This window comes from Dermacentor variabilis, unplaced genomic scaffold, assembly GCF_050947875.1.
Source record: "Dermacentor variabilis isolate Ectoservices unplaced genomic scaffold, ASM5094787v1 scaffold_12, whole genome shotgun sequence".
In the NCBI taxonomy this organism is placed as follows: Eukaryota; Metazoa; Arthropoda; class Arachnida; order Ixodida; family Ixodidae; genus Dermacentor; species Dermacentor variabilis.
Window position 1 is genome coordinate 30,679,539 of NW_027460280.1, and position 14,912 is coordinate 30,694,450.

At 46.1% G+C, this 14,912-nt stretch overlaps 1 protein-coding gene across 4 annotated transcripts in view; it reads left to right on the top strand.

Annotated features, from left to right (window-relative positions):
• LOC142565921 (uncharacterized) overlaps positions 1 to 14,912 on the top strand; it is a 173,485-nt gene that overhangs the window by 71,920 nt on the left and 86,653 nt on the right. For 3 of the 4 annotated variants that reach the window (XM_075676528.1, XM_075676529.1, XM_075676527.1), the window contains exons 2-3: positions 999 to 1,076; positions 3,542 to 4,827. In XM_075676528.1, the coding sequence (XP_075532643.1) occupies positions 999 to 1,076; positions 3,542 to 4,437 (974 nt within the window). In that variant the 3' untranslated portion in view covers positions 4,438 to 4,827. Of the gene's footprint in view, positions 1 to 998; positions 1,077 to 2,016; positions 2,599 to 3,541; positions 4,828 to 14,912 lie in introns of those variants that run through there. The other variant, XM_075676530.1, reaches the window with a different exon arrangement.

Consider the following 14,912-nt stretch of genomic DNA (forward strand, 5'->3'; position numbering starts at 1 on the left):
CGAAGGTGCGAGGTGCGCAAAGGGGTGCTCCATGACGCCGTTATACTGTAGTGGTAACGGCGCCCTGACTTGGCATCCTGCGTGAGTGGTGTAAGCTACGAGAAGAATCCACGAAGTGGCAGCAAAGCTACGGCGAAAAATCGCGACCTCTTAAGACTGTTCTATTGTATAGGCGTCTTCCTTAGCTCCAATATCAACAAACAAACGTCCGCGGGCCACATAAAAGGTCAACCTTTCCTCCAACAAGCGTGGGCATGAAACTGGCTGAAGGTCACCGGCCACCGCCAGCTTCTGGGCTTCGCAAGAGCTCGGCACTTTCGCTAGTGAGCCAATGCAGGAAGGGTGCATTTCCTTTAATGCGAGGGTTAATGCCTCAGTGCATACAGGGGTATGGCATGCGGGCGAATAAGGATGATTGAATGAATTAAAAAAGATTTGCGTTTCTAATAAAGTCCAGCAGGGATCGATAATGTGGCCCCTGCGTCCAAGCAGTGTAGTGGCTAGGATTATGTGGCGAAGTCCCGCTGCTTCGAGGTACCGGAGCCTCGTTGGTTTCAACGCTGGGCAAACCCACAGCAGGTGGTGAATATCGGCTTCAGCATTGCGTGACTTGCAGACTGGACACCCTGGGCGGGAATATAACTGGCGAAAGTGCATTTACGGCACGAAGGTGCGCGGACACTATGGTCCTAAAATGTAGCTGCGTCCACCGCGTTCTCATTCCCTGCGTGGTGACTACCATTTACCTATGGTTCGCACGAATGGTTTTGGAAAAAACTACACAAGGCACTAGTCCCATAGTGTTTCACGAATGTGTCATATCTTCCTGTGAAGGCTTATGTTGATATTAATACGAAGGCATACGCATATGTTCATATACTGTGACATAGAAGGAGGTCAGATTGAATAAAGATTACAACATCGGAGCTGTTGGTTATATATTTTTGTACCTAATCGCCTATGCTCCTATTCGTATACGTGTATACGTTATTGCGCAGGTAATGGGCCGTTCCAGCCCTGGCCCCTTAGCGTGGTCGAGTTGCAGTTGCAGGAGATGCCACGCCATGTTACTCGAGGTATGTGCTTGAAATTGAAGTTTATAGCTGCTTCACTAGGGAGCTTCGCTTGCGAGGCTCCGATAGTGAGCACAGGTAGCCTCATCCCCCTTCACCAGCCTCATAGCCGTCTTTACAACAAGTTATATACTCACGCTCATGCTCAACCTATACCATTGATTTGTTTACTCTTGTGTAGTACCTACCATGCTACCAGGATATACATAATTATAACTAAATGCCACGTACTGCAGGCGATAGTCATTCAAATCTGGGAAACAGCGGTATAAATGTGTCAGCATAATGGGAGTAATAATTGCAGTTGTACTTCCGGTCAATTTTGTTTAAAAAGATAATAGATGTTCCAAATGATTCACGCTAACAGAAATTGCGGTCTGGGTTACTGCGGAGTGGGCTTAATTTTAAGTCGTCGGTTAAGCTTCTGAAAGATCCACGATTTACTTGTACATTTTGGTGCCACAAAATCACGCTTGGAATTGTATTGTCGATAATAAAAGTAATTATTCGGTTGTTTATAAGTTTTGCTGCATAAGATAAATTTCCCATTCTGACATCAATGGGAGGTTCGACACCGTTCTTGTTTCCAGATTATAGAAGGAAAAAGAGAGAGAGAGAGAGAGTTTGCTACTCCTATGTCGAAAGTAACTGAAACCGACGCGGTGCGTGGCATAAATGAGATATGATAAAGCTTCAGTTAGAGCCATCTCGTCATTTCGTGAGGCCACCAGTTAGAGCTGGGTCACTTAAATCAGTGATTAGTCAGCAGCCAGAACCGGGCTGGTTTCTTCTCTTGATTCTTACCCCCCCCCCCTTTTTTTTTATCTCGCGCATATAGATGCACACCGGACGGCGGCGTGTCGCGCGCTTTCGGTGTGCCCTTGCCCTCAGTGGGGATGGAACCCAATGTGCAATCGGTGGAGGGCGCATCCTGTGACGGCGTCAACACTGCAAGCTCGTGCAAACGGATGCCGGGATGCTTTGTGCCACGTCATCGGCGACCTCGCGTTGCAGCAGCAAAGCCGATGCCGGCATGTTACCTAACAATGCTCCGCAGTTTCCCGCACAGCGACCCTGGCAGAGTGTAGGGTGCTCTACAAGGAGGCTCGTGATGTGGGCGACCGCGTAAACAACAGCGTTCGCCCTGCAGGAAGCCTCAGTACGCACGTGCTGCAGCCACCTTGGAGCACACTGCGGTGCGATTGAATCCAGTGATCATGACGCATTGTTGCCGGAAGGCTAGACAGCGAGCGTTCGCTTTTAGCGCGACCTCGACTGGAAAGCATGAACCAGCTCTGGCTAGCGCGTGGCGTTCGTGCGACCGAGCGTACACTGTGGCCGAGGCCCACGTTAACATCGTTACGTCAGCTGGTGCGAGTGAGTTCGACATGAATCTGCCTGGCAGTTGTTGGCGTACAGACCGTTTTCAGACTGGGAGCATCGATGCGCCGATGTTTGCGCTGTTATCGGAGTGTCCCCCCGCTGCCACCGTGTTACCTTAAAGTGGTGGTTGCTGTCTAAAAAAGTGAGTGTTCCCTATTCGTGTGAGCATAACCTCTGTCGTCAATAGTGCTTAGTGTAATCGACATCTTAGGCTGAGTTTCTATGGGCATTTCTGCACACTGATCGCAACTTTGTTAAACTACGGTAGGCTCGAACCGATGCGATATGTCCCGATTTAACGTGTGAAGTCTGAAGGGCCACAGGTCTGTCTGCCCGCTCAGTGCGGATGATTCAATGGAAATCGCTGAACAAAGTCGCGGCTGGCAACTTATGTTCGAGACATTTTGTTTGAGTATGCATAACCAGGGGTTGTTGTCTGATATAGCTACGTGAACGCTCGAGACCAGTTTGGCCAGTTTTGCGTAAGCAGTTCATTTGATAGACCTCAGCGCTGACAAGTTCGATATGCCGTTGTGCAGCCGTTGAAATTCGCTCAGGCATTTTTACCACGACGCAACGCGTCATTAAGAAGCGTCGGCTCATTAGAAACACGAAGTCAGGACAGCGGAGTCTCGCCGGGCGGCATGTCTTTCCACTTCATCGCATCCAGCAAACAAGTTTCACTTGACCGATTCGGTGCTGCACAACCGTTGGGAACCCGAGGTGAACCGGCGACCCGTGTTGAGGTGATAACGTTGCGCGAATGCTGACTGACGCGGACACAAAGGGCGACTGCCTTCGGGTCGCTCACTGCACACGGCCTGCGCTTTCTTTGCGCGGATATCACCGGCCGGTTTAGAACACGGAAGCATTAGGAGAGGATTTATTGTCAACGCGAGCGAGTAGAGGCAAGCGTATCTCTCAGAATGCAGCGATGAAGAGCTAGGATGCATTTCGTGGCCCGCGGGGCGTGGAGAAGACCGCGCCTCGTGTGCGTTATCTACCGTTTGAGTCACGCTTCCGCTGCCTAGTGTTGACAGGGTCAATGCTGATTGCGAAAGAGTGACTGACTCTTGTGTTTGCAGGCACACCACGGGAGAATTTTGGGCTGCCGCGCGGTGCCGCTGGCAGCCCAAGTCTGGAAGCGACCGCCGAGATGAAGACCCTGCGCAGCAGCCCGCATGAAATTACGTATGGCCTGATCTTCCTGCTCGGCTTGACTTTATTGTGCACCGGGCTCGCCGTGTTTCCGACGTACAGCAGGAGCCTCGGACTCGCACTGGTCGTCTGCGGAGTGGTGGTTGTCGTCACGGGAGCGCTCATCGTGGACTCGTGCGCCACCCATGCAGCCGCCTCCGGGCAGTGCCGGCCGCCGGCCTACGAGGCGGTAATGGCGCATCGCGAGGAAGACGACGGCGGCGAACCGCTGTTCCTCGGCCCGGGGCCAGCGTCGACGCGACGGCATTGGAGCCTCCCTTCTCCCTGGTGCACTTGCGCTGCGCCGAGCCAGCGCCTCTTTGAATTGAGCGGTGTCAACGACCCTCGCACCGGGCGCAAACTGAGCGCGCAGCTGCCGCGCAGCGACCGCAGTGAGCGGGACCGCCTGCAGGGCCGCTTTGTCTACGCGCTCCCAGCCGCCCAGCCCCACGGCTCGGCGGCCAACTACTTGATCTGGTCGGCCGGCGAGCCGTGGTCGCCGGAGCGCCACGCTATCGGCGGGCCGAGCGTCCTGCCAGACGCTTCCTTCGACGGGGCCTCGCCCGTGCATCCTGGCCGTGTATCGCGCGGCGGCGGAAAGTGCGCACCGCGACGCTGCGAGCCGCCTTCGTACGACGCCGTGCTGGCCGGCGACCTCCGCGGCGGTGCAGGCGGCCTCGCGTCGCCCCGTGGCCGGATGACGCGGGGCCGATCGTCAGCACCCGAGCTTCTTCTCGGCTCGCCCCTGTCGACCGCCGCCCCCGTCGGCCGTGCGGACCGCTAGTTTGCACCCCGGCGTCGCGCACTGCTGCTGCTCAGCGTGGCAGCAGGCGCGAGGAGTCGCAGCAGCTGTTGTGTCTATGAAACTAGAGAGACTTTGCTCTTCAAAACAGCGCGGACGTTTACCGGCGAGCGCACAGCTGCGCGGCAGTCCGTGTTTGCTCGGCGCAGTGCTGCGCACGGGATCTCGTCGGTGAGTCCCCCTCTCCAGCTCCAAACCTCACACCCTCCTATTCGTTCTGCAGCGGGGCTCTCGGCCACGCATATCAGAGGCAATGGCCGACGCGGTGGAGGACACGATTGCGTACCGAAGACGCGCACCGTAGCTGTGTCGAGGCGGGGGCCGGCAGAACCGTGTGCACAGCACGAGATCGTGCGCTGTTTCTCTGTAAAGGTTGGTACACCTGTGTTCCGCTTTCGTATGCATGTTCTAAGTCACCTTGCTGCCGGAATGTGTCCCCGTGAGTTGGGCATTAACGTGAGAGGGAATGAAAGCAAGTACCTAAGTCGAAGGCAGGCTACCTTTAAGAATCCTAGCTCATACGTGGCTGCAGTGAAATACTAGAGCCAACATGTTGGGGTGGTCCATTTCGAGGCCGTGCAAAATCATTTCTTTATTGCATTGTCTTCTCACAAGGATAGGGCACCTTAAGAATTCATACCAGAAATGGAAATGTAACTTAATAATGCTCTAAAGTCGCATTCGTTGAGTCATGGTCACTTTTATGCGAAGTATTATTCTGTTCATATATGTCTGTTTGAAATCGTGCTCCAAACCTGGTTGTTCTTTTTGTATTCCTGAGCGGACTGCATCTGCTCTACCCACTGTTATGAATGCCCAACATGAACGCAAGTCTTCTATGTATGTAGACGTAAAAAGAAAGATATAGAAAACCATGTGCTTGTTAATAACGCCAGAGCATTGTCTCTTCAATTATCTCTTGTTAGGTGCTCTGAAATGAATGCGACGTGGTGTCGTAGTGGAAAGCTCGAGTGTACACTCATTATTAAAAACAATAACGTCACAAATGTGGCGCACACAGCAATCTCATGGAGGTTTGAATTCGGTTTCGTATCGTTAAACGAACATGAGTGCGCCGACATGCTTAATGCTCTGTTATGCAGTACTCATCACATTCTGCTCTTTGTATAATATTTACGTCGTAATAAAAAATGTTCAATTTTCGTAATGTACATAACAGGTTGGCACTGCCATATCATATCTAATGTATTCCGCATGTATTTGGCGTCGTGTTGGTGTTGACTGCTAGCGGCTGTATATGTCGCACTTAGTATAGATTTTGTACTAGAAATAACTCCTACCATGGAACCATTGCTGATATGAATAAAAAAACGAGGACGAGATTGGAGTTACGAGAACAATTAGGCGTGGAAAATGGCGCGCTAATTTATTTTTCTTGATAGCAAAAAATAACATGTGTATAACGGCCAGAATATGGTTTATCGACGCAAGACAAGGCAGAGCTCTCGATGTAGATCTATGCCTCGTTAGGGTGTAAGGTGCCAAGGTCTCAGGACGCGGTCCTGACAAAGGGTTGCTTATCCTGAAATTTTGACACAAGAATATTATATATATATATATATATATATATATATATATATATATATATATATATCCTTTTTATTTATTTTTTTTCGTTTCCCTGATGCGTTCCACCGAAGGGTTCGTTATAGTGATGATAAATGCGGATTTCTTAAACTTTAATGTGCTGCGGCGTTCACACTTGACCAGAATAATAAAAAAAAAGCTGGTTCTCTGTCTTAGAGCGAGTCGCTGGTCATTCTGTGTTCATCCCACAGGGTTGGTGCAATGGCGTCGTTCGTGGTCGCTGCGTTTCATTTTGTGCTTTGTGAAATGAACATTCTTTAGTGACGCCCCAAGTGCATTGAATGCCGAGAGCGAATGACGAGGGGGCCGTAAAAAGGTGCTGTCACACCACTGACTTGTCTGGCCGAGCTTCTGCAGTGGCAGACGTGCCAATGTAGAAGGGTGAGGGAATCTCTTGATGCCACTGGCTTTTAAAAATAATCTGTGAACCATAATTTAAGACTAAATGTACTGCCAGTGTGGTTCACTCACCCGTTACTGCAGGCCTTTTTTTTTAACTACTTGCATCTAACCCATGTCAAAGAAACTTTGTTTTAAATATTTAAACCTTTCTGCCGCCCTACCGGCTTACGTACCCTTAATGTTTCGAATGGCATCAATACGCCTTGATATTCAACAGACTTATTGGAGAGCCTGCTAGAAGGGCAGAGCCTGTAGGCTTAAAATGCCTGACAAAGGCATCTGACCCTTTGCAAAAATAATATGCCCAGTCATGTTTCATCCTATGAAAAATACAGAATAACACAGAGCATAATCATTTTACACTTTTATACATATCAAAAAGAGTATCAGTGTCCATCTATATATTATTGACACACTGCATAGAATATATATATATATATATATATATATATATATATATATATATATATATATATATATATATATATATATATATTAAACATACTTTACTCGACCGTGTTTTTTCTCATGCAGGCATCATGCAGATAAAACACACGAAGACATTTGTATACGCACCTACATATTGCACACGCCCATATATTTACACAAAACCAAATAGATCAAAAATAAGTGTATAAAACCATAGCAAACATTATTGATGAACGCATTTTAATTCAGAAATGATTATTAAATTCTTAATGTCATTTTTCAAAATGTTTATAGCGGTAGCCAAATTCAAATTTTCTTCGAATATCTGATATGCCATTTTCTGTCGTCCGTATTCCATCCGTATTTTGGGAGTATGCCGTTTTGGAAATCTTAGACAATAGCTAGTAATTATTTCATTTTTGTGTACAGTTTCTTCTTGTATATTAATTGCAATAGCTTTAAATAACATAACTGGTCAGCCCGCAGTATACGATGTTTTATGAATAAAGGAGCCGTTCTTAAATCTCGCGCTTTACCGTAATAATTTTCAAGAGACTACAAAAGTTCCTTCTGCTGTATAAAAAGTTTGTCGTTATCTTTTTTTTTATCAGTAGTGGTACCCCAGACTAGTAAACCACATGTAAGTTTGGAATAGAAAAGGGAATAATAAAGAGTTTGCTTTATTAGTAAACTCCTTAAAAGTGGTATAAGGTGGGTTATCCTGTACAAACATGCAACGGTACGTGCTAAGTCTGAAATGAGATAATTTATATGTGTAGTCCAACTTAGTTTGCCTTGAAACCATACCCCGAGAAATGTTTGCTGTTCAACATGTTTAATTAGGCTTTCTTCAAATTCTACCATAATGTTTCCGTATAATGGTTTGTTTGTAGGACGAAATATCGTGTATGTGGTTTTGGAGGAATTTTATCTCAACTTGTTCTGTTTGAGCCGTCTGGAAAGGTGAATAAGATATGAGTTGGCGTCGCGTGCAAGCGTTGTTAGATTATGGGAGGAAAAATATATTTGTGTCGTCGCATACATAATGACTTCAGGGGTATCAGGGATAGAAACAATATCATTTATAAAGACAATAAATAGCAGTGGCCCAAGTACGGAGCCATGAGGGACGCCTTATTTTATTTTCATTCATGTTGAAAATGCTTCATGATTCTTTACAAATTAAAAACGATCGTATAAGTAACTTTTAAGAAGCCCAAGAGAAATGCATCGGACTCTAAAACTGGATAATTTGTTTAGCAATAAATCGAATTGTATAGAATCAAAGGCTTTCCTGAGCTCTAAAAACAAACCAAGCGTTCTCCATATTTTCGATTATTTTGTTTTTCATATTTACTAGAGGCTGCTCGGTTGATTTGTGCTTTCGAAAACCACATTGATTTTCTGCTATCAGTCGATATCTTTCAAGTAACACCAGGAGTCTTTCATAAATAACGGCTTCAAAATCTTTAGACAGTGTTGAAAGTACAGATATGGGACAATAGTTGGACAAGCTGTTGACACCACCACCTTTATATACCGCAGCAACTTTCGCCATTTTCGAGGTATTAGGAAGGATCCTTCGTTGCTAATACTATAGGTCGCTTAAGGCGCCCGTAATAATATGAAGCCCATGCGATGCATATCGGAGCATGAAACGCGGTGTCGTAAGGCCGAATATAGAAGGGCTGGTTGTCATCCGCCGGCGCATTTCGCTAATACTTTCGCTGTCACTAGTGACAGCTACTAGTTCTTACAAAGGGAAAACACGAGGAAGGTGGGAGATGGAAATTCAAGACGATGAGCAAAACGAGAACAAGGTGAAAGCAGGAGCCAACGCTTCGGCAACTGGACTTGACTTCTTCAAGGTTGGTAAGGTGTCGTTCTCAGTTTTGCGTTTTCTACGCGGACCGTCGTGTCCAGGAAAGTTGATCTGACTAGGTGAGTGGTGAGCAGTAAATTTTATACTCGGGTGAAAGTGATTGAAATGGCTAATTAAGTCGGTTAACGCGCTTGTGTCATGTTCCCATATTATAAATATGACGTCAATGCAACGAAGATAGGTGTGGGGTGTTAAAGGGTAGGATTTCAACAGGTCTGCTTCAAGCTGTCCCATGAAAATGTTCGCATACGTGGGAGCGAATGGTGTACCCATGCTAGTGCCGAAAATTTGCAGGTAGTGTATAGAATCGAATTCGAAATAGTTGAGCGTGAGAACTAACCTAAGGAGCGATAAGTGAACTTCAGGAGCGTGCGCTTGGGGATTGATTGCGAGGGATCTAGAAATGGCTTCAATTCCTTCACTCATGGGAATGTTGGTGTAAAGGGCAGAAACATCCAAAGTGACTAGAATAGCGCGGTCGGAAAGGATTTGGTTGGCGTTGATGCCGTCGATAGTTCGAAGGATGTGCGGCGTGTCTTGAGCAAAAGAGGGGAGTGTGGTGGGGATGTTTGACAGTTGGTGATTTAAGAATTTCGATAGTGACTCAGTAGGTGTGTTGTTATTAGGCACAAAAGGCCAACCTGGGATTTCTGCTGTAAATATTTCTTCGACCGGAACTTTATGTATTTTAGGAAGAAGATTAAAGCGACCTGACTTTTTGTTCTTGGTCATTATGAAGCGATATTCAGATTGCGTGATTAGTTCCCTGGACAGGAGCTCCACTATTGTGCTTTTCACAGTATTGCTGTAATGTGAAGTTGGGTTAAAATCAAGTTTCCTGTAATGGGTGTGGTTTCTCAGTTGTTTGGAAGCCTCATTCTTGTACTTTTCTAAAGGCCAGATTACGATGCTGCCGCCTTTGCCTGCTGGTTTTATTACAATATCATTCCTTTTCGCAAGTTCGTTGAGGATTTTGTGTTGAGCGGGGGACAAATTTTTGCGTTTCCGGCAATGCCGCGCTTACTCTAGAATTTCCTTTGATATCAGTTTTTTATATAAATCCAGGTCTGGGCACTGTTCGCTTTCCGGTGTCCGCGTGCTAGGTGGTCTAAGAGAGTCTCTATCCAGCAGCGTTTGTCCTTGTCTACCTTTCTTGTTTCCGTGTTTTTATCGCGCTAAGTTACTTCTTCAACATCACAATTGGCTGGTGCCTGTTCGTACGAAGTGTTTACTAGTGGCGTACGAAGTTCTTTGTAAGTACAGCCATGACAGCGACGACCATTAATTTAGGCAGCTGCTCTCGTGTCGTGATAATGGACCTCAGAGAGAGCGATATACAGGTGCTTTCAAACTTAAGCTATCGCTATAATTTTATTTAAAAAATGCTCTACACAAATACTGCGTGCACAGGTGGATTATGCGCTTTGGCAAGCACAACTTCCGTGAATTGCATAACAAAGATTTGCTAACTAACGTGTTTTTAATTTAGCGCTTGCGGCATACATCTATATATTCGAAATTTGAAGACACACGTATCATAAGCAAACTTCATTTTTTAAAATAATTATAATGCTTTTTTGTGTTGGGAGATATTCATAATTAACTTTGGCACGTAGTAAGCTAATTTCGTATACTTAGAGGTGGATAGTAACGACAGAAACATGACCGCCGCCCTTGCATCTCCTCCCCCACCTCGCCCTTTGAGACGTAGTTGATTCGTATAACACGCGAGTATAAAAGCCAGGCAGAGCTAATAAACTGCTCTGCTGCTGCTCTCAGATGTGAAAAACAAAAGTATAGCGTCTCCATTTCACCGTAATTAACTGCATCGAGACTGCTGCCTTTGAATGGTAAAATTAGCGTTGAATATCTTGGAACACAAGCTGTTTTAGAAATATCCAACAAAATGGCGTCTTCTTCGCATACGCTTGTCCTCAAGTTTCTCATATATATATATATATATATATATATATATATATATATATATATATATATATATATATATATATATATATATATATCATGATTCCGAAATTACAAGAAAGTCAATTAGCTATTTGTTCATCTTTTTGTTTACTTTATTTACTGCGCGGAGATTATGTGCACCGAACAGCATAAACCACCTGCACAAACAGCGCATACGTAGACAGTATAGCCCTTTTATTAAAATTACCTATAATTTCAGTTTTTGTGAACCCCAGGCACATAGCCAGGTCGCCACGTGCCTCTTTCAATGCGTCGCTCTTGCTTTTAACCCGCTACCTGAGTAGGATCATCTATCAAAAAGAACTATGCTAATGGAGTTCTTCCGCAGTTCTATGCTGTGGCTTTAAAAAGCGGGTTAGATGCAGAACGCCGCAGCCGAGGTTATAACGTGGTAAAGATAATTGAAAACGCGGTGAATGATTCACCCCCCTCTTGATTCCTCGCTCCGTAACAGACAAAAAGAATGAAACCAAAGAAAAGGTAATTCGCTTGCGTAATGCAACACTGCGCAAGAGTCGTTACGTTTGACTTGTAGGTTTACGTGAAACGCAAAACCATGCATGCCCTGCGTGGGAATATCAGGGGCCAAAAACTTGGCACACGTGTCCCTGCACGCTGTGGACATTGCGTTGGGCGCAGCGTCTCGTTTCAACTAACACTCCCACGACCGTGAAGGCCGCGCCATTGAGTAAGCGGAGAACGGCATTGCAGTGCGGGCGGTTGTTGCGCATGCTTCGTAGGGACAACGGCCCCTTTTTGCTAACCATGAAATCATTATATCCACGCGTATGAATGCCCAGCCGAAGTCTTTAAGGACGACGGCGTCTGACTCAGTAATCCAAGTAGAGCCTCGGCGAAAGAACCCTGTTTGCCAGCGAAAAGTGGCCTGACTCACAGTGTCTGCTAACCTGCGCCCTAGCTGTACGATGCGCTTAGCCTTCTTCACGCGCAGGGCTTGTGTTTCGCTGTTACGCCACGTTGCGCGTTTACTGAGGGCACCAGAGATTGATGGTGTGCCGTGAGAGCGCTATGATTGACCCAGTGGTGGCGGTTGCGACTCCGCACGGGAATCGCCTTGTACTCAAGGACTCTGTCCTTAAGCGCGATTCGTAACTGTAGAACCATGCGAAAGCAAAGCGCACTCTGCAACTACCCCACTTCTCTCAGGCGCGTAGGGGGTAAAAAGGATGACGTCAATGTACGAGGAACGCCTATGCTTTCATCTGGTGTTCATTTGCTTCCACACTTTCAAACTAATCAAAAAAGCCGAGGCAGAAATACGTATTATGATTAGAGAGGTCTATTCAGTGAGGAGCGGGTTATTACAGATCATTTAACGCTGATACAACAATCACATATCATTAGGAAAATAAAGGATCAAAAGTAAGTAAATAAGAAGAAACGCGAGAAAATATGAAAAAAAAAGAAACAATGATATAAAGGTTGCGTCTCGCGCGCCTCTTGCCTCTGTAAACGATGACTTACGCTGCGTCACGTGCGGAAAACATTTTATCGATTTGCTTCGGCCTCTTTTTTCGCGCGCGTCTGGCAACTCGAATATCTTGTGGTGGCTGAGTCCTATGCGCATGTCTCTCGGCCCGAACCGCACGAAAAGGCGTTCGTACTCGACGTCAACAATCGAGTAGTTCTCCGATAGAGCGAGCACCTTCGTGCGAGCTGCACTGGTTCTTCTCACAGCAGACAGAAAACCCTCACATGCGTCATTATATCAGCACTGGCGCCTTCGATCTGAGGTTTAAAATCATCCCAGTTCATGTTCACCAGGCAGGCTGTAGGTGGTTACGTCAATGAAATGGAGAACATTTTGGTCGCGTTTCGATCCGCGCGCATTTGGACAACAGTTCAATGCCTCAAATCCAAGACTATTCTGGTCAGTTTTATGCAATGGCTTACAACGTCGCGCAAGGGAAGTACATGTCACCGAAGAATTCTTCTCAAAGATCATTACAATCATTGGAGCAAGGGTCTTGAAGACTACTTACTGGGTTCCCAATTAGGAAATTTAACTGTTGCGCGCCTTCACTTGGTGTTACTGCCCTCAATTGCCAACCTTCTTTGGAACGTTTTTGTAAATACTGCAGGAATGTATAGATATACATATTCAACTTTTCTTTATATTTCACGCTTTCATGTTGCGACTTAACATGTTTGCTATTCAGGTTATGTATTTGCAACTGGCATTTTTTTTTACACTTTTGCTACGACTTTATCGTGTTTATTGTTTGACCTTGTGCGCTTCCTGCAATAATTCTTTATGGGATTGGCAGTATGTTCTAAAGAAAAAAATAAAAAACAACCTCATAGGCTTTGCTACATTCCTAATGAGAAACAATATGGATTGATGAATGTTTCAGCAAGCATGAACTCGTGGCTGCTTTGACGTAGGTGAAATCGCGCAGTAGCTGTGCATATTTGGGACGTTACGCACAACAGCAGCTTCTAGAAAAAAAATACACAATAGCTTGTGAAAAACTGGGCGTGTCGAAGTATGCTAAATCCTGGTAAACCGTCGAGTCACTTTGTCTCTGATAGACATATTTCCTTCACCAAGCACGACGTTTCCCAGTATTCGCTGAAGATTTCAGGCTGTGAAATGCCTCCGTGCACAACCACACATTACTGTGCGTAACATTATCAATCTATCAGCAAAAGGAGAACAAGGTAAAAGCGAGAGCCAACGTTTCGACGAGTGAACTTCTCTTTTTCAAGGCGGCATGTCCACTTGTCGAAACGTTGGCTCTCGCTTTTACCTTGTTCTTGTTTTGCTCATCGTCTTAAATTTCCATCTCCCGCATTCCCCGTGTTTTGCCAGGATTATCACTATATATATATATATATATATATATATATATATATATATATATATATATATATATATATATATATGTCATAATCATCACCAAGCACCCGGAGTAGCATGTCAGGCGAACAGCCGGGCTAACATCTCCAGCATACCATTAAAGCTTGTTTCTCTCTCTCTCTTCGACTAGTCCGTGTCTTGGATTCCGCGTTTTCGTCCACTGAAGAGTAGAGGGAGGGAGAAAGAAAGGCAAAGGAAAGACAGGAAGGTTAACCAGAGGTTATCTCCGGTTGGCTACCCTGTACCGCGGGATGGGCAAAGGGATGCGATAGGTGAGAGAGAGAAAAAAAATTGAAAAAAAAACGTAAAAGGACACCCACACACACATACACACAATACAGAACTATTTCTGTGGGCACTGTCACGCAGTCTGCGAAGGCGTTCCTAGTGTTACACAGCGTTACCGTCCCATCCTACGTGACATAGTGTACAGTCACAATTCGTCACAAAGTCCCGTGTCTTTTAAATAACGCAGCAGTGCCTTCATAGCGGCTCGCGCTAATGTTCGCGTAGGCCAGTTTGCAATGACCTTGTTTTCCGTTATTGGGCGTTTGTCCAGTTGGTCTAGGCTGGTTGAGAGGTCTGCTCTTTGCGGGTTGAAACGAGGGCACTCACAAAGGTGCCCGATTGTTTCGTTGCACCCGCAGAAGTCACCAAGTGGTCTGCTGGCCATTCCGATGAAAAAAGAGTACGCATTTAAAAATGCTACTCCAAGCCATAGACGTACTAGAAGGGTGCAGTTACGTCGTGGAAGGTCGGGCGTAATACGGAGCTGTAAATTGGGGTCCAGGGTGTGAAGGCGTGCACGTGTGAACTTGGATGGATTCCATTGAGCTAATCTTAATTCACGCGCAAGTGCGGAAAGGTTCCTCGCGGCGTCGGCTCTCGAAAGAGGAATGGCAACGCAGTTCACGCTGTCATGGGAAGATCGGGCAGGTGCGTCCGCTCGATCATTACTATGTATGCCACAGCGACTAGGCAACCACTGACATATCGTGTCCTTCATCAACTACGTGATGGCGGACTTCCCTTATCTCTGCGACGAGCTGCTCATGTGATCTATGGCGCAGTACTGAGAGTACACTCTGTAGGGCTACGTTGGAATCACAGAAAATTGACCATACATGGGGTGCTTCCTCTTGAATGAAATGACGAGCCACACACAGTACCAGTTCAGCAGCTGTCGGTGATTATACATGTGACGTTTTTAGCTGCATTTTGACGGATCTCGCTGGTGTGACTACAGCAGCAGCTGAACTCGTAGGTGTG